Source organism: Crinia signifera, chromosome 2, assembly GCF_055691185.1.
Source record: "Crinia signifera chromosome 2, ASM5569118v1, whole genome shotgun sequence".
NCBI lineage: Eukaryota > Metazoa > Chordata > Amphibia > Anura > Myobatrachidae > Crinia > Crinia signifera.
In genome coordinates this window covers 72,375,740-72,395,909 of record NC_139218.1, presented here as the reverse complement: position 1 = coordinate 72,395,909, position 20,170 = coordinate 72,375,740, and the positions used below count along the sequence as shown (strand labels likewise).

At 42.6% G+C, this 20,170-nt stretch overlaps 1 protein-coding gene across 1 annotated transcript in view; it reads right to left on the bottom strand.

Annotated features, from left to right (window-relative positions):
• SPAG5 (sperm associated antigen 5) overlaps positions 1-20,170 on the bottom strand; it is a 61,979-nt gene that overhangs the window by 35,008 nt on the left and 6,801 nt on the right. The window contains exons 4-9 of the mRNA XM_083170687.1: positions 16,870-18,428; positions 8,438-8,621; positions 7,874-7,993; positions 5,993-6,085; positions 3,739-3,873; positions 1,873-1,992 (exon numbers count right to left, since the gene is read on the bottom strand). Coding sequence (XP_083026813.1) covers positions 1,873-1,992; positions 3,739-3,873; positions 5,993-6,085; positions 7,874-7,993; positions 8,438-8,621; positions 16,870-18,428 — 2,211 coding nt within the window. The remainder of the gene's footprint in view (positions 1-1,872; positions 1,993-3,738; positions 3,874-5,992; positions 6,086-7,873; positions 7,994-8,437; positions 8,622-16,869; positions 18,429-20,170) is intronic.

Here is a 20,170-nt window from a genome sequence, read left to right as displayed (position 1 = left end):
GGAGGTGCCACGGAGGACAGAAGACGCCGGCTATCGCAGAACCTTGAGTGCCGCTGAACCCCTGCTCCGGACGGGAGATTGGTTGGACTCTTTTGGACCTGCCTGTTAATCATCTTTGCCGTGCTGCTTTTGCCCCTGTGGAATACCACCCATGCTGTTTTTATTGTCTGCAGATTGTAAGTGGACATCTGTATTAAAAATTTCTTTTAATCAAGGATAACCTGCACTATTTGTGTATTCTGCTTTGTCACCCCTGCCATACTATCCGTGTGGAGGGGTGTATTCTCATTACAGGTTACCTGAATGCTGACACCTATTTAAGAATGTGTCCAAATCAATGGTGATATAAAAACCTATTGTTTTACTTGTTGGTTATACACTAAGCGCTGTTACTAGTCACCATTTTGTCTTCTACTCTGTGCTGGGTATAAACAGTCTGCTTTTGCATGTAGCCCACACATCTTGGCAGCTTTATGTTATGTTAAAACTGCAATTTAGATTTCAGTTTGGACACCCCTCCCACATCTAAATCCCTCTGCACAGGTCACGCTTAAAAAAACAGCATGGCACAGTTGCTTTTCTGTTTACTTCCAAAGTAGGATCAAACTTTATTTTCAGATAAAATTCACATAAGCCAAAGAAGGAAAAAAAAAAAAAAAACCCACCACCAACAGGGGCCCTAACTCCAAAGGAACAGATATGGAGAATTGACTCCGTGGTTAACATGGTACAGTTAAATTGCCATAGTATAGGATATAACTGATCATATTTAAAGGACTCTATACTGTTGCAATTGGCTATCGGATGACCCAGATAGCTTTAAATGGCAACCATGAATGTGCAGTAAATGGCAACCATGAATGTGCAGTGGGCTATTTGGAATTTGAATCTCTTTATTGCAAGAATTGCCCTTTCTTTTCACCAAGGTAAGATTCACTAACAAATTAGGATTTAAAAGATCAGTACACCTTGATATATTTGCTGGTGAATGATTCCTAGTAGGGAATTATTTCCAGAATGCCGGTATAAAAGCTGTGAATTATTATACATTTTTCTTATAACATCGGTTGTATGAGCATACTCTGAGGACTCGGATTGATAGCACTAGTCTGGCTCACTACACCAGTCCTATGTTTGTCATGTGAGGTTTTCTTATAGGACTTAAACTTGGTTCGCTTTAAAGTATTGTTTTGTAATTTTGTATTATACCTCTATTTGTGGTGTACCCGAGATTGATCTTATGCCAGCTAATACTGTATTATCTTATTGAACATATCTATGCCTTAATTATACAGTTGTCCCTTAAAACTGATAGATCTAGAAGTTACGATAAGATACGAATGGGATATAGTCATGCTGTCAACTATCAAAGTGTCAGCAGCCAAAAGATTGACGCAATAATGTTAACACGATTAACTGTCGACACCTACATTTTGACTTGGTGGTTTGCAGACATTAGAATTTTTTTTGGGTTAGGCATACAATAATCTATATTATACACAATTTAGTAAACAGCTTGCGTAACATACTTGGTTTAGAATTTCTACACGTTCATCGTGCAACGTCCCAGTACTCTTGGAAGATACAGACAAGCCAGGTAACAGTGGATACTGTAATTATTTTGACACTAACTTGTCTAGTTGGTGTTTACTGAAGTTCTGCTACAGTATGGTTTACAATCTACATTATTTATGCACATTTAATATAGGCTGCTTTGCTTTAATATACTGTCAGCCTACAAGTTAGTGTTATAGAAAGCACTAAAACAGTACACATTATGAAACAAAAATGGGTCTTGACAATAGACAGCATGGACAACAAAACTCCAAACATACAATCATTTTTTTCTGCACCCATGTCGAACAGATTTACCTGTTGTTTATAAGCCTCTTTGACAGCATCACAAAATTGTCTCTCTGATTCCCGATTCCGGCGTAGCTCAGCAATAACGGCTGAAAAGTGGATCTCGTGATCGTCCAAACACTGAATTGCCTGAACACAGTGATAGAGACACATTTTCAATCTCTAGTGTGGCAAAAAGGGCAGTGTGCTACAAAGGAAACTGGGACGTTTAGCTAGAAATCCCAGTGAAGTCATGTAGCTGAAGGATAATGTGTATTTGACTTGCTTGTTGATTTAAGTGTCTCTCCCTGCAACCTGAAGGATCAAATCAGTACACCTGTGAAAAGCCCCCTTTTAAAAAGGCAAGGTGGGAGTGTGCTTTGCCTGACAGTCTGGGAGAGAGGAGGAATCTAGGTCACAGGTTCTCAAAGTCGGTGATTAGGACCCCACACAGTGCATGTTTTGCTGGTCTTCTCACAGAACCAAGTGAAATAATTAGCTTCACCTGTGGATCTTTTAAAATGTGTCAGTAACGAATGCACCTGTCGAGTGACCAGGAAAACATGAAATGTGTGGGGTCCTGAGGACTGAGTTCTAAGTTTGAGTACCACTGATCTAGGATATAAGGGCTGCTTAGGCCATTGTCTGAAAGACTGATGCCAGTTAGTGGTCAGTGACTCTGGAACAGGACTTTATTAGTACGTGGCAGGGCAGTGAAAGTTTACTCAGTAAAAGTTATCCTGACTGAACTTCTTCACCACTGTTATTTATTTCATCTTCGTTCCTCCAATAAACTTTTTTTTTTTTTAAATCAAAGTACATTTGCAAAACAGTCAGATGTTGGACTATATTACATTTAAAAAAATGTCAGATTTAAAAAAAACTGTTACACGGCTGATAGATCCACATTTTAGTGTCCTGAAGCTACAGTTAAAAACAAACAAACTTCAAGCTAGTAACAAAACTCTTTCCTTTTACTAATATCTAGATGAACAAATTGTTATGAAAGATAAAAACAGAGCAAAGCACGCCATATGTACACTTAATGCCCCCATACACAGGTCAGACGGATTGGATTGAAACTGGCCATTTCAGATGTGTTTTGACATCCGTTTTGTTTCGCTATCCAGTGCGGGATGCGGTTAATTTCCCGGCGGTCGGGATCCCGGCGGTCGGAATCCCGACCGCCGAAATCCCGAAACTTTCTCCCTCCGTGGGTGTCCACGACACCCATAGAGGGAGAATAAAATAGCGTGCCGAGCGTAGCGAGCGCGCAAGGGGGGGCGATCCATGTCCCCCCCTTGTCGGGATTTCGGCGGTCGGGACTCCAGTGTCAGGATTCCGACCGCCGGGATCCCGACCGCCGGGAAATCGTATCGGATCCTCCAGTGCGTATCGGATCGGACCCAGAGATCATATGATCTCCTGACACTATGCTCTTAAGGCCCCCATACATCGAGGCGATTTGGTCAGATTTCGGCCCGTTAAATCGGACCAAATCGCCTCTCCCTGACATGCAGTTGGGTCCGATGCGCGGTCCCGTGCGCATCGGACCCGACTAGGTGGTCGGACCGGCTGGCCGTCCGACCACCCGCTCTGGGGCGGGTGGGGATCAGGGACGCATGCGATCCATCACAATGGATCACATGTGTCCCTGCCGCCGGGAAGGTCCCGGCGGCTCGCACTCTGTCAGGTGTCCGTACACTGCTGCGAGAAGTCGCAGGCAGTGTATGGGCACCTTTACTCAGATACTATGCCCTTGACCACTATCAGCTCCAGGCCCATATTGCACTTACTCCTGGCCTGGTTGGGAGGGTTGTTAATGTTAAAAGTATCTAAAAAGGAAGGAAAAAAATAGATTCACAACACAAAGAAGATAAAGGTAAGAGTTAATACCGCTTCCTTGGCACATATAGCATCTTCCATACGAGCTCTCATTTCATCCCTCTGAAGTAGACAGTCTTGCACCTTCTGGTTTACTTTAGCCAGTGTGGCTGAATACTCTGTTAGCTGGGTGCGAAAGCAGCTCACCTGAAATGAAGAGGGCATTTCTGATTGTTCAACTGCATTAACATATCGCTCATGTGTTGCTGATAACAGATAAACAGAATCCATAGTGACACCTGCCATAACACGGACAGGAGGGGGGGGGGGGAGAGGAGATGTAGCTGCTCACCATGCAGGTTAGGGAACACTCTTAGGAGCCGATTCAGGATTGCTCGTTGCGATCCAAACTCAGCTCCAACCTTGTGGGTCGGGGTTTGTGCATGTGCATTACGCTGCATTCCCTGGCAACGAACGGCTTCAGCCACTTACACACCCGCTGGGCCTTTCGCTGTGCGATGCCTGCTGAGGGTGGGCGGCTGACTTCACATGATGTCAGCGCCCACCTCCTCTTCGGTGGACTTCGATGGAAATAAGTCAGTTTAGACAGTCGTTGACCAACAAATGATTTCTCTCCCTGCTTAGCGAGCCAGCCTGAATTAGGCCCTTAGGCAAAACAGGTCAGACAAAGTGGGATAGTCGGGTTGTCTTTGCCAGCATTTAAATACAATGAAGTCCCCCACCTCCCACACTTCATGGTCTCTATTAGTACCCAGTCGTATTACTGTCTTTGTTCCTAATTGTTAGATTCTGTGGGGGAGGTTGGTGTTTATCTATATTAATATTATTCCACATGGTATGAGGTCTTGGGTTATGTATTGGAATTTCCTATTTGCTAACCAACTGCACCTTCATACTACAGATGCTAACCACAGTTCTTATTGATGTATAAAATAATATTTGAAGTTTCATATCCGAATATTAGAGTCTCAATAGAGTGTAAAAAGAAAGATGCAAACACAGTGCAGCCAATAACCACTTCTGAAACACTGCACAAAACAAAGCACAAGAAGAGGAATGACATCCTCGGGCAACAGACTACACACCAAAGACAGGCACTGCAACCACCACCTGCTTCTTGCTGAAGCTCAGCTTGGGAAAGGAGCCAAACGAATGTTGCTAAATTGAGCATGTGTTATGGTGCATATGCCGAACACTGTACAATTTTTATGAACAATATTGTTCCTTTTGGCCCTTCTGAACAATATTGGTCATAAAAATTGTATAGTGGTTACGCACCATTACAGTGTGTACGCACCCTTAGACCGAACACTCCCCCAAATAAATGTTCAGAAATCCATACACCTCCAGGGGAGGCTTGACAGCCTTATGGGGCCTACACACAAAGCGATTTAGGGACATTTTCTAAGCGATCTCACTAGATCACTTAGAAAATGCTCCTACACTCAGTGTGTAGCGGCCCCAGTGTTGCACAGTCCCACGCGTTTATATCACCCGTCAATTGATATCCATATATTATTGGATAATAATCGGTCAGGGCTATTCAGTTATTGCCTATGATGGCCTGTCATCCCTAGACAAGATCAACCAGCACAATCTTGCCTACCCAGGCACATATACTCGTGGGAACTATCTCATTCGGCATTGCCTCTTTCGAACAACTTATGGTTATTTTCTACCTACACTACAGAAAGCGCAAAAGAAATACAGCGGTGGTCAGTCTACTATGGTTTGGAGTGATGATTATTTCTACATGTTCTGTGTGTTTAATGTAGCTTTCACATCACACTTTTAAAACGGTATATTGCCGTTTTTTTGCCTTTTAAAACGTTTAAGGCTGCAGTGTGAACGTGTCATAGTTGAAATACCATTTAAAGTTAACTGGTATTTCAACACGTTTAAAAAGCAGAGTCCTACCCGTTTTAAAGCCAATTCAGAGCCGTTTTTTGTGCTGTCTGAATGGCACTGAAATGGTATTTAGTAAAACATAAAGGTTAGAGCACTGTGATAGGCTGTCCCTTGTCTTGTGTCCCTTCCCTGAACCAGGAAATAAGCTGTGGGTAGAAACGTGTTCAGAGGTTAAACGGCTTGACTGGTGATGTGAATGGTACTTAAACGGTATTTTTAAATGGTAATCTGCTGCAATATGAACACTAGACCCGTTTAAAATACCATTTAAAATTACAGTTTTTCAAAACGTTTCAAAATGTTTTATGTGATGTGAAAGCTACATTAGTCAAACAAATGTTAAAAAAAAAAAACAACAAAAAAAAAAAAAAAAAAAAAAATAACAAAAAGGTCTTACATTTTGTCTTAGATCATTCCTATCCTTTTGCGTACTCTCAAACAGGTTCTCAGCAAAGTCAATCATAGATGCAGCTTCACTGTTGTAAGATACCTGAAACAAAAATAGCCATAATCTTGATTGCATTACTTGTTAGTAAGCGATTATAAAGCAAATATAAAACGGTCAGTTGTCAATGACAACATCAAGAAAAGGGGGGTGAGATCAAAGTAAAATGGAATTTTAGTATAGGAAGGGGCGCTGCTGGTATAGAGTTCAAAAAAGGGGATGTCTACATTAAATTAAACATGGGACTCATTAGAATATATCCAAGGAGACCATTGCACGGAATGTTTTATGGCAATCATACAGATAACCGTGAGAAACTCTAAATGACAAAATGTGGCAAATGTGTAGTGTGGAGGCTCTAATGTCTTAGCTACACTGAGTGGAATCGGTACATCTGTCAGACCAGACTTAGGTCTACTGTCATTAGGTCGACCCCGGAAGGTCGACTGGCCCCAAGGTCGACAGGGTTAAAGGTCGACATGGGTTTAGGTTGACAGTCATTAGGTCGACATGAGTTTTTCAATGTTTTTTGAGCCGACAGGCAGTATTTCATTCCCTACCATCCACTAGGGTGTGGTGGGAGAATAAAATAGTGTGCCGAGCGTAGCGAGGCACCGTGCCCGAAGCATTGCGAGCGATGCGAGGGGATGCAATTCAACTAAATGTGTCCATGTTGACTGTGTCGACATTCGGGTAAAAAAAGTGAAAAACTCATGTCGACCTAATGACTGTCGACCTTGGCCCATGTCGACCTTAAGTCAAGATCGACATGGGCCAAGGTCGACAGTCATTAGGTCGACATGAGTTTTTCACTTTTTTTACCCGAATGTCGACACAGTCAACATGGACACATTTAGTTGAATTGCAGCCCCACGCATCGCTCGCAATGCTTCGGGCACACTATTTTATTCTCTCACCGCGCCCTAGTGGATGGTAGGGAATGAAATACCGCCTGTCGGCACATGTCGGCTCAAAAAACATTGAAAAACTCATGTCGACCTAAACCCATGTCGACCTTGGGGCCAGTCGACCTTCCGGGGTCGACCTAATGACTGTCGACCTAAGTGTGGTCTGACAGATGACCGTTTCCCCACTGAGTATATGTCCATTTAATGCTCAAGGTTATTAGGAGGTAGAAATATGCCTTGGTTAGAGTAATAGTGTGTACACACGGGGCGATATGGCTTCCGATGTTGCCGATATAGTGAACATCGGAAGCCATATCGCATGCAGAGCGCATGCTTTTTCAGGGTTTGCAAGCCCGATGCGCGCTCCCATGTGAGCGCAAATCGGCAGTGAAATAGAGATGGCAGCCAAGACTATATAGTACAGATCTGCACTATATAGTCTAAATTGTCCCTCTGCATGCATGCCGTGCGATGCGAGCCCCGATACCATCTGATCGTATCGGGACTCGCATCTCACGGCATATCCTGCCGTGTGTACACACCTTAAGAATGAGAAACATTGTGGAAGCAGGATGCTCATAAGGGATCAAATTAATGAATATACTGTGTGCCAAAATAGCCTAATCTTTGGGCAGTGCCACCACATGTTGTAACTCCCAATGCTAGTAAATCCAAATATCGATCCAGAACCAGCTGCATAAAAGGTTTATTTTAAACAGTACATATGAATGCAAGGTACAGGGCCTTAAGCTTTTTCAAATGAGCGAGAAAACTCATCAATATAGATTCATCCCAAAAAAATCTGCCTCCAGTGATGAAAACAGCGTTACTGCTTAGGCTTATAGTAAAATATATGAGGAAACACACTATCAATATAGGAGAAAAGGGTAATGCTGAAACATCACAGAAATCATTAAGTGCCTACCAAGTTCTTGGTGACATCCTTAACTATATGGTGTAGCTGCTGCTCTTCCTCCTGAGAGTGCTGTACTGACTGAAGTTTACTCAAGGTTCTCAAGTAGAGATTATGATAATGCTGTTCCTCCTGGAAAAATTATATTCTTAAGCAACAATGTGTAAAAGAAAACATAAAACTAGGATTCATTGAATGATGTAACCAGGTAGAAATGAAGCGGTCCAGTATTTGCAGGCACAATGCGGGAGTAGTGAGAATTGATTCTGAATGCCGATCAACAGTGACCCGCAATAAACAATGCAAACACAGTGAGAACTTGCTGAGGTTTGGAGGACTGAGCCAGGGCCATGCTGTTAACCCAAGACAAGGCGGGACATCATTAACAACCGGTGGAAGCACGCATCCTTGACAATATTAAGCATACACATTAATATTCTAAAAGGATACCATTCACAAAAGGGCAATATAAACAATGTTTAAAATATCACTTATGGTGTATGTATCTTATCCTTTGATAAAGTTGAAACCTGTTAACATTTTACGTGTCCACTATTTGGTATGCTGGCTACTTACTGCGCTGCAATAGGTGACACATGTCTGTGTAGAGCACTCTCTCTGTTCCGATGGTTTGGAGGAGACATTAGCTTGTTGCCAGCCTTGAAGCTGGTGTGAAAGTATTTCCACTACATTTAAAGAGCCTTCCAAGCGATCCATCAGCTCTTCCCGAGATGCATTACATAGAGTCTCCCTGGAAAAGCTAAAAAACAAAAGAAGCAATACAGTATGCAGTAGCGCACGCAGGGGGGGTTTCCGAGTACCCAGAAACCCCCCCAGGAGTCTAGGGTCCTGATCCTGAAAGCTGAGGGTCCCCTCTTTCCATGAGTACAAGAATTTTTAAAATCGGACCTTGGGAACCGGAGATATCTGACTTCAAAGCAGTGGTCCCCATCCAAGCCTGTTAATTGCTCTTCCCAGTCAGATATTTCAGGTTCTTTCTGACATAGAGTTTTTCTGAGGGTATATTCCAAAAGCTGGGACTCTCCCCCTTTGAAGGATACTAGATGCTTGTCTCTACTTTTCCCAGAACCATAGATATCAGCCTTCCAGCAGCTGGTTACTGCTCCAGCTCCACACACCTTGTATGTGGTTTTATATACCCAATGGCAGATTGCTCTGCCTCCTGAACTCTGATCCCCTCGTTCCCAGTACCATTTGGTAGGTGGGATTCTCTAGTTTTTAATTCCATTAAAATCTAAGAAATCTATTTCCGGAAACTGGAGATATCTGCAGTCAAGCAAGTTGTCATCCCACCAGAAAATTATGAATAATTAGCCCACTCCAATATACACCCCTCCTCTGCGTATTAAAGATCCTCTACCACCCCGGAAGTTATGTAACAGGGCCCCTTCATTCAGCTCAATGCCCCCTTCTCCCACCATCTGTGCAGTAAAGGGGTAATTAGTGGAAATTACTGATCCAGGCCCTACATGCTGAGCGGTTGATATAATACCCCCTACCACCCGCGGGACATCAAAGCATATACTGGGTCACCTAAGTGTCCATCTCCGTGCTTTGCTCCGCCCCTCTGGAAACCCCCTTCTGAAAATCCTGCGTTTGCCCCTGGTATGTGCACAAGGATGCTGAAAATTTTGTAGGTCATTCAAGGAAAAACTCTAACATAACATTTAATCGATGGAAGGAATCCTGCAAAAAGCGTAATGTTAAATTGCAAGACAGCAGAATTTTCAGACTAGCAGAAATCTGACCAAGCAGAGGAGGTTACCGTAATAAAAGAGGTGATGCTACACTGGTAGGAGGCGGGACTTGAAGTTGACCTTTAGACTTCTATAAACTGTGCCTTTCTATACCTACTCTGCATGCCTTGGTTTAGTGGTTGGTTGAGAAGGCATCCAAGAGCATAATTTAGTCCTTCAACATGATGTGAAATGGGAAACCTATCCAGACACAACAGTCTTTATCCAAAAGATGAAGATAAAGATAGCAACTGATGGGCTACTCCAGGTCAAATGTGCTTACCAGGAAAAAGATAGGAAGTTACTGCATCACTACTGTCTGGTAAATGCCTAGTTCCCTGAAGGGGCCTACACATGGGGAGATGCTGCGGAGCTATCTGAGCAATGTAGATCGCTCAGCTATCTGTCAGGGCCAGTGAACTCTGGTGAGAACACTGGCCCTGACTGGCGATTAAGTAGATTTAACCAGCATTCTGGATCTTAATCGTCAGGCAATAGTACCGTCCATCGCTATGGCCACTACAAACGGAGCGATGTAGGGGCATTTTCTAAGCGATCTAGTGAGATTGCTTAGAAAACAACATGAAATCACCCGTACGTAGGCTCCTTTAGATGAGATCTTCCTTTGCCCATGTCCAATTTAAGAAGACCTCTGTAGTTCAAGAGATTAAAGCGCCTTGTTATGGAGACATACATGCAGATTTGAAGTTGAAAAAAAAGCCGCTTGGCAACTACACGAATACTGGAAGCTGGACACAGAAAAAAAAAACATTGCAATGAAGATTTTATCAGAGAAGATCAGTCTGAGGGGATCAAAGACAACTTCAAGAATCTCAACATTATGGGGTGATACATTAACAGCCTGAAAAAAAATTGATGTTGAAGTATTTAAGTATTTCAAAACAACGGCCTGATTCAGAGGTATATGCTATTGTACATCAACATGGAAGCAGCCCATATGTAAAATAGACCCCTCCTGACCCGTTGGTGCATCTCAAGATACATAGTAACAGTTTGCGAAGTTAAAAAATGTCCATCGAGTTCAAACCATTTATAAAATTATACTATAGTATCCTTTCTTTTGCATTCCCTGAGCCCTTGACTTAGATTTACCCTACTGGAACTCCCACTATACATTATAATTAATTAAAATGGTTGTATCCCCAGATGTCTTTCTCAGCTAAATATTGGTCTAAAACTCTTTTCTTACATATATTTAGCGTATCAACTATTATTTATTTACAGTTTCTTATATAGCGCAGCAGATTCCGTTGCGCTTTGCAATAGTAGACAGTGATAAAACAAACTGGGTAACGACAGACAGAACAATCACAACTTTTTCTGGCAGATGATTACAGATTTTAACTGCTCTAAAGGCAATTTACATGTGATTTCAGTGATAAATCGCATGTACAGTGCCCAAATAGCATGAGGTGTGATGCAGGTTTCTGTGCGCATCGCACCTACTAGGCAGCCCTAGCAATCTGTCTCAGTTGCAGAGTAATTAGGAGGACATTGCTGTTCTTTTACCCTGAAATTTATCACATGTAATAAAGCACAGGACTGGCTTCCTCTTGAATCCATCCTCCCACCTGGGGCATAGGGCCTTATTCTAGTTCACCCTTTCTGACAAAATCCTTCTTAGATGGACAAAACCATGTGCAGTGCAGGGGGGCAGATGTAAAATGTGCAGAGAGAATTAGATTTGGGTGAGTTATTTTGTTTCTGTGCAGGGTAAATACTGGCTGCATTATTTTTACACTGCAATATAGATCTCACTTTGATGTAAAACCCCACCCAAATCTAATTCCCTCTGCACATTTTACATCTGCCCCACCTGCAGTGCACATGGTTTTGTCCATCTAAGAAGGATTGTGTCAGAAAGAGTGAACTAGAATAAGGCCATAGTGAGGGTGGCTCCGACAGAGTACGAGCTTCAGGAACAGAGGAGGAGAGGGTGCACTGCTGCACCAGTGGCTGCAAAGAAAAACTACAGTCTGCTGCAGAAGACTAGTAGGAGTCCTGTCCCCAGACAGAAACGAGGGAGCAGTCTCTGGCAGTGGCTGATCCAATGATGCAGCGATTGGCAGGGGAGTGAGCCACAGTGAGATCGGCTCGAGCAAGCTTGTAGAAGGGTCTGGCTGCTGGTAACAAGCTCTGTATCACAGCTTCTCCCAGCCTCTCCTCTTTTAACAGGTCAATCTGAAGGCGCTCTGTCTGATGCACACATGTCCATTCTCAGTGTAGCATCTACACGCCACCGCCAACCATTCTGTTAGGGAGAGCTTAGGAGGTAAGAACACATTGGCAGGAGACGTGAGGGAGAGTGAGGTGAGCCTTTAAGAGCTCCACTCCGGCTTCCCCAAAAAGAACCCCCACCTTGTGGCCCTGTGCTCCCAACCCTCTGCTCGTGCCCTGGTGATGCACTTCTTTGCCCATCAAGTGGCCCAGTTAGTTCATTATCACTGTTTTCCCCATCAGTTATGAGTCATTTTTTCAGCCCTGCATTGAATTGCAGACATTACACGTTGCATAATCGCTCACTGTCTAATCCCACAGTGACAAACTAACCCACTGATCCTTTTACAGGCTCTTGGGTTGAGTCACCAAATCTCCCTCTCCAGCAATTTATTTTTTATTTAAGATGCTTGATCATCATTTTTTTTATGTTGAATTACGTGAAACATATGCCCCTTACACACGGGGCGAGTCGGGCTCCATGCTGAGCGACTCAGTGTCACCCAGATCGCTCAGCACACAGCAATGCGGAGCAATCTGTCACTGCCAGTGTTCTCTGGTGAAAGAACACTGGCGATGGCTAGATTTATACTGCATACAGTATATCTATCCTGTCAGGCGATAGCAATGTGCGTGACCTGTCATCGCCAGGGGCCATACACACTGAGCGATCCTTGCGACATTTGTAAGCGCTCTAGTCAGATTGCTTAGAAATGGGTCTGTAATTGCACTGTGTGTATGCCCCCATCTAAACATTTAATTACAACTGCAGTTCTGATGGTGGGTTGACAATCTCAAGAGTGAGCGAAGCATTAATTAGGAGGGCCACCTTTATAAGTGGAGATGACATGGAATTTTTTCTGGGTAGGAGAGACAAGGACATACCTCAGCTTTCAAGTGACATGATCTTTAATATTGGTGCCTAATTAGGTCAATTAAATTGATGTTTAAACCTACATTCACCATCTATGCACTTGACTGCATATTTTCATATTTACTTATGTTAATATACCCAAGTAATAGTCCAAGTAATAGTCTCTACATGTACCTTTAATTATAATAGGAGTGATACTTCATTTAATAAAATAAGGTACTCCTTAAAAACAACATTATTTTTGGTTAGTATTGCTAATTTATAATTACTCAACTCTTCTCACAGCTTGCTGGGCTTAATCATATTGTGACACCAGATTCCTCTATAGTTACTTATCTAATTACACAGTCTGCTAGGCTCATATCATGTAATCCAATTCCTTTGTGGTAACATAATGAACTTTTTGCAATTTAATTGAAATGTGTTCAGTGTAATTTTATAACTAGTAAGATACGGTTTCACTTCTTGTGTGTTTTAAGAATAGTAAACTGATAGGTCACTTCTTTCTTTTACCTGATCACATTTAAAGTTCATTTGGGCCCAGTTACATTTGCACTATTCCTCTTACCTTTATATTTTGCCACAGTGTATTTAGAACTAGAAAATGTACCAGTAGGAATTAATACTTTACTTACCACTGGCATAGGACCTCATGATTGCTATGAAGTGGGAATTAAGTTTGCTTGTTTGGTAAAACAGGTGTATGTATGTATGTATGTACATACACATACATACATACATACATACATACATATACACACACACACACAAAGAGGTCCTCACTGCCATGAACGCAATGATCCTATTTATATATAGTACAGAGACAGATATTCTACAGCCATCACATATTTTATATTGCAATGTGATAATTGCCAAAAAGTACTTACAGACAATATTGTTGTGAATGCACAAATCTAAATTGTGCCCTTACACTGACTAGTGTGATATTATTTATTAGCAGTTTCTTATATAGTTCATACATATTACGCAGCGCTTTACAGAGAATATTTGAACACTCACATCAGTCCCTGCCCCAGTGGAGCTTACAATCTATATTCCCTACCACATGTACACGCAAACAGACATACTAGGGTTAATTTTGTTGGGAGCCAATTAGCCTACCAGTATATTTTTGGATTGTGGGAGGAAACCGGAGTACCCGAGGGAAACCCACGCAAGTACGGGGAGAATATACAAACTCTGCACAATCCTTCGATTTCGACCACATCTGTTTGATAAAGTGAAGGACTGTATGCACGTCGAATGCGTCACCAGACATCATGAACGGGCACACCGGTCAAACGTTGCGTGGATAGATATGATCTGCGCATAATATTTATCGAATTGCATGAGTGACCGGTGGGAGGCTGGAGTGCTGGTGGCGGTTTTGGGAAGTGTTCTTCAGGAGTACTGGTCAGCACAAAAAAAAAAAAACAGAACACACACACACTCTTTCAAAAGACTGGGCGGCCCTCTTCGACCACCCGATGTGGCATGCAACATCGGTGCTGGGAAAAATGCACTTGGGCACCATAAGAAGCGAATGGATGCGATTCGACATCGCAATCGCATATGTGCATGGGCACCAAAAGATAAGATACTTATATACCCCTTTTACACCAGAGGTTGGACTCGGGATATTGCCGCTCAAGTCCGGGGCGGGGTGTAAATGGGCTGAAAAAAAATAACGTGGGTACTGTTCCTGGGGAATCTGACCCGGCAAATGTTCAGGGTCGGACACCGGGCTCAGGGTGGTGTAATCATTATCCAGGTTATTTGGTGGGGAGAAGGCCGCAAAGAGCCAATTGGTCTTACTGCGGCTCTGGCAGATTATGTAAATTGCCGGAGCCCCGCACAGGGCACATGACAGCGCATGGAGCATCACAGCAGCAGCAGAAGCGTTACCACGCTGTTTGAAGCCTTTACCCTACACTACTGCAACAGTCTGTGCTGAAAGCACTCTCACCAGTGTGTTTACAACCTCATTTGCAGCAACACCTGCTGGCTGTCACGCCGTGTGTCCCACAGCATCACCCTCAGTCTGACTATTTGCCATCTTTGCTGCGAGCAGACCCCTCCCCCTCCTTTTTCCATTTCTTGTGACCTCATCTCAAACAGCCCAAAAGGTCAGATTTTAATGACACCAGCAAGGAAAGACAGGGCTGAACCGTTTTCAGTGTAAAAAGGGTATTACACCAGAATAACCTGGATTGAAGTGCAGTGTAAATGGGGTCTGAGGCAGGGCATGCCCTGGCAATTCCGTGTTCAATTTCCCGGGTCCTACCCGGCATTCTGGTGTAAAAGTGTTAATCGTTACTAGGATCCTGATTCTATACTTTTACAAATCATTATTATTATTATTAATAATTAGTACCGGCCGAGAGGTTCATGTTTGCGCTCAGATCTAATTATCACTGTTCTAATGCACACTGAAGTATTGCAACAATCTTCCATTTACAAATGTAGCAACGTTCATTATCGCCGCAATACATAACCATGTGGATACGACAAGCCAATATATTCACACCCTCGACTAGGCAATGCCTATGTGTCACAGGTGCGAATAAACACATGCAGACAATAAGTTCAAATCAGTTAGCATCTAGCAACTTTTTACCAAACAAGCATTTTATTTGCCTCTCTATGTGAATAAAACATACAAGCAGATTGGGCAAACTAAAATGATGACATGTGGCATGCCCCAAGGGACCTACTTACTAAATGGAATGTTACAGGGTTCCTAGGAAAGCACTGTAGCGTAGAACTTCACAAAAAATTCGGTACTGGTTTAGTCTCACGGCGGAAGCTCTACGCTACACTATGTTTGAATCCTGGCAGCATGCCAACGGCCTTACTTCTCTAAGCTACGTTATCAGTGTAGCGCCGGCAGCAGCGCTACGCTAAGTTTTTGTGAAACGACATTATTAGCCCAACGGCTGCCTTACTGCTGTAGTTAATTTGAAGCTACATTATCAGCGTAGCTCATAGTCTGCCTTACTTGTGTAGTTTCACGGCGGCAGCTTGAACAACGTTGTCAGCGTAGTGACTCCGCAGCAGCCCAGCGCTGACAGGTCATTGTGGCATTTGTAGTTCCACAGAGAAATAGAGCAGCATAGCTACATTATCAGCATAGCTCATAGGCTGCCTTGCGTATAGTACTTAGACGCTTTTGCGTCTAAATTTAGATGTTCCACAAACCGCTAACAAAGGTGTTGTCGAAAGGGTGCGTCTAGTACTTAGATGCTATAGTATAGGGTAATTTGCGTTTTTTCTGCAATTTTTAAACACTGCCTACAACAACTCAGTCCGCCTCCTTCTACATCGCATTGCTCAATGCTCGCTGCGTTGAATATGGTTAGCAGGAGGCATGGCAAGGGGGGGAAAAAAAAGGAGACTGTACGGTAAACGCTGTGCCGTGCTCGCCAGAGCATTGAACAGTCCCCTATTCATGTATTGTTATTCTTCATTTATAGAACAATGTCAAAGGGTCCTCAACGCCTTAAAAAGTATGTAAACAAACAAAATCGAGAGTGACTTCCAGTACAAAACATGAACAAGGTTTATAAAAAAAAAAAAAAAAAAAGCGGTGCGGCAGTCAAACTCAAAGGGCTGCTGCTGCGGGTGGTAGTGGGAAGGAGAGGACGGTATAATTGAGGTAAGACAGCCCAGTTCATTAAGCAAAATATTTTGCCTATTATTTGGTCCCCTCTCAAAACATAGGTGTTGCATTGATCGAATATGTAAAGACTTTACACCGGTGGTTTCCAAACTGTGTTCGAGGTCCAGTACCAAACCAAATTATTTCTGGTCAACTTGATCGACAAAACTGGTGATGGTGGCGGCCATCATGAAACATTGTGGAACCATGTTCTTCCTCACATAACTAACCTTAGTTGACAGGTAAGCACAATTTACTTAATGTAATAATTATTGATGAACCCTCAATATAGAACTATAGGAAACCTATCCACTTCTAAAAACCAAGAACTGTATTAAATATACCCATAGACGTATAAGGTTCTAAGGTGTTTTCTGTCAGAAAGGACTGACCTTTTACATTTCAGGCTACAAACTTACAGGGTTGCTTTTGAAAATGCTAATAAATGCCTAAGGTGACAAACGCATAACATTTTACTTACTTCCACAGCAAGGCATCCGTCTCCGAGGCATTATCTCTTGCGCTTCTCTCCGCCTTACATACAAAATCCAATGAAGTGTTCATACTTTTGTTCAGAAGCATTAGAGGCGTTGTCCATGTGACCCCATCAGAGGTTAATACTGGGGAAATGGATGTCCCAAATTCATATGAAGAGGCTAACATCCTAGGAGTCACTTTATGAAACACACTCCTGCTAAGGAAAGGGACACCATGACACTTTGACTGAGTTGATATACCAGGAGTGGGGCAATCATGCGCAGTTGAAGAAACATTCGCTTTGGACTTGTGTGACCCAGAAGACTGATTTGATTGGAGGGTCTGATGTATATTAGAATCGGGAGTAATCCAAGTTGACTGAGATTCAACAGAGGCTCCAGGTGAAATCAATATACATCCTGGAGTAACTTCAATAGATCCTTCAAAATCTTTGTTCCTTGTGCATGCCTCTGTGTTGCGCGAAAATATTTCATGATCCTCCGGTAATATTTCAGCCAAAGGGTCAAAGTCATTATAAGGCCTACAAAGACTATTTAAACCAGGCAGAAGAGGCTCTGCTGCCTTATCTGTAACCACAGAATCAATGGTAGTGTGCGGTGTTTCACCCATCCCTGTAAATGCATCAATTAGATCACCTGGTTTTAGATCATCCACAAAAAGATCTTGCAAAGTTAGGGATAATGTCTCAATAGGAAGACCGCTCCCAACAGTGTCGGTATTTTCCACAGACACATGCTGGTAGCATTCTTCTTGATCTTCATCCGAAATGTTACATTTTTCGATTTGAACGGTTATGTCTGAGAGCATATCTGGCAACGCTGCTGTAAACCTTTGTTCTAATGCCTCATTATCGGTATATTTAATAAACGTGTCATTGGCACCTATGGTGTTAGATTCTGCTTCAGCAGAATTTTCGCATTCCTCAGTTAACTTCTTACATTGTAACAGATTTCCTTCTTCTGGGATAGAAACCCTTTCAGATTTCCGGAAACCCAAATCGCTGTGGTTTGAAACGTTCCTGGCGTCTTTATCATTTTCTGCTAAACGAATGTTTACACAGTTAATCGAGGTTGTGTCAGGAAGAGTGTGGAGCTCGAGAGGACTTGCAGCCATTTTGGGTAGTAACACATCACAATTTGTCAAAGTGAACAGGTTTGGTGGATCAGGAGGTCTTTGACACACATCATTTTCCAACGTTGGGCTTTCCAGCTTATCTGTAAATGTATTAGCTATGCTAACAGGAGGTATACTGGCCAGTGTGGGGGTTTCTACATGAAGGCTATGAATGGTTTCATTATCAGACCTCTGTTCCTCAACTGGAGATACAGGGGGTGATTGCACTATATTGGCACATGGCCGACAAGACTGGTCATTATTTGAAAGGCAAAGTGTCTCTTCCAAGATCAAATCTTTGGTTGTAATCAGAGAACATGGCAATAAATGTCTTGAATTGGTCTCGGTATCTAAGCTTTCTGGCAAAATATTATGGCAAGCGTCAACCCATACATTGATAGGTTTACCAGTACAGACACTGGAAGGGTCCTGAAACAGATGAAAGAAATATACATAAGTACATCTTCAAATAATCAAACTTTTAGAGAGAGAGAAAAAAAATATAGACACACACACACACACACACACTCAGGAAACTTGTAGATAGATGTGGGGGGGGGGGACGGACTCTTTATTCAGTCAACATTTTGTGAACCGTATCCACTTCCTCAGGAAGTCTCCAGAGTGCCTAAATAATGCTATGGAATGGCTATGAGGGGTTCTAACCTCTGGGAACAGAGTGCCAAGGACATATACATACAATCTAATTGGTTGCTATGGGCAACATCCCATATTCAATAGAACTGCCATCTTAGCAAATTTACCCCTCAGAAGGGGGAACGTCGATACAGGTGTGGCACGTTCAACACACACACACACACACACACACACACACACACACACAGGCATTTTATAGCCTTGTAAACTGCCATTAAAGGCAGTTTACAACTATTTGGGAGATGTATCAAAACGTTCCCATTGGACAGGTGAAAATACCCATAGAAACCAAACCGCTTCTACTGATCTTTTTATAGAATGCACTCGATAAGCACAGGTGTGCGCACATTGAGTGTTAAGGGTGTACAGGCACACCCTAATGCTATGCCCACCCTTATGAACACCTCACTGCCGCTAGCAATACCTTTGACCAAAGGCTTGTGCTTTTTAGAACTGTATTTCATTAAAAGAAGCGCCCACCAATCAATCACATGTGTTTGCATTATTAATTGTATCAGACCAGTCTCCTATCACTACATACCAGCGTCATCTAAATGTTTTTTTTTTTACTTTATTTGCATGTACTGTTCCAGAGTAATTAGAACATTAAAACTGAAATAGACATTGCCAATAGGTGGTGCTAGACACACCCTTTTTGCGGTGCACCCCCTAATAAAGAGCGCTGCGGGCACGATGGCTATGCGAGCCACCTATTCTATTCTCCATCTATGGGGGTCGTGGACCCCCACGAGGGAATATAGCAGGTGGCCGTCGGCGATTTGACAGTCGGGATCCCGACGTCGGGTAAATGACTGTAGGGAACGCGTCCGGTACCCGCTTGATACATCCCCCTCAGTCCTACACAGCAGCTTTTCAAGAATAACATTCAAAGCTAATTTTAAACATTTTAAGTAGATTGTTGTAAAATTTAAAGCCGGAAAACTAGTTAATGGTACCTTACTGCATATTTAATACATCATTTTGGATATTTCCTATCAAGTGTAGCACAGTTAAAGTTCCCTTTTGGGATTACTTTGTTTTAGTCATCTGTTACAAGAAGTATAGAAAGTAGTCCAGTAGTAATAATATACAATAAATAGTCCATCACTCCATCAGAGTAATACAGAACAAAACATCACAAGGATTCTTTTCACATCAACATACGCTGCAGTGCACGATTCATTCGCGGTTTTGAGTAGATAATAGTTAACAAAGATGTGGCAGCAATAAACACATGAGCACACAAAAATCAATTATGTCAGGTATATTATATAGTCCAGCGGGTGAGGATTATCAGATAGACAGTGTCTAGTCAGACAGTCAGTAGGTCGACGCCAAAAGATCGACAGAGTCAAAATTTTTCACAAATTTGTGTGTCGATTCAACAACTGCCAACATGGACTCCCAATTAGTGTAACACATGACTCGCAATGCTTCGGGCTCAGTGCCTCACTATGCGATACTCCCTCTGTGCCAACAGGGATGGGAAAGTAAGAATAAGACAGTTTAAAAAA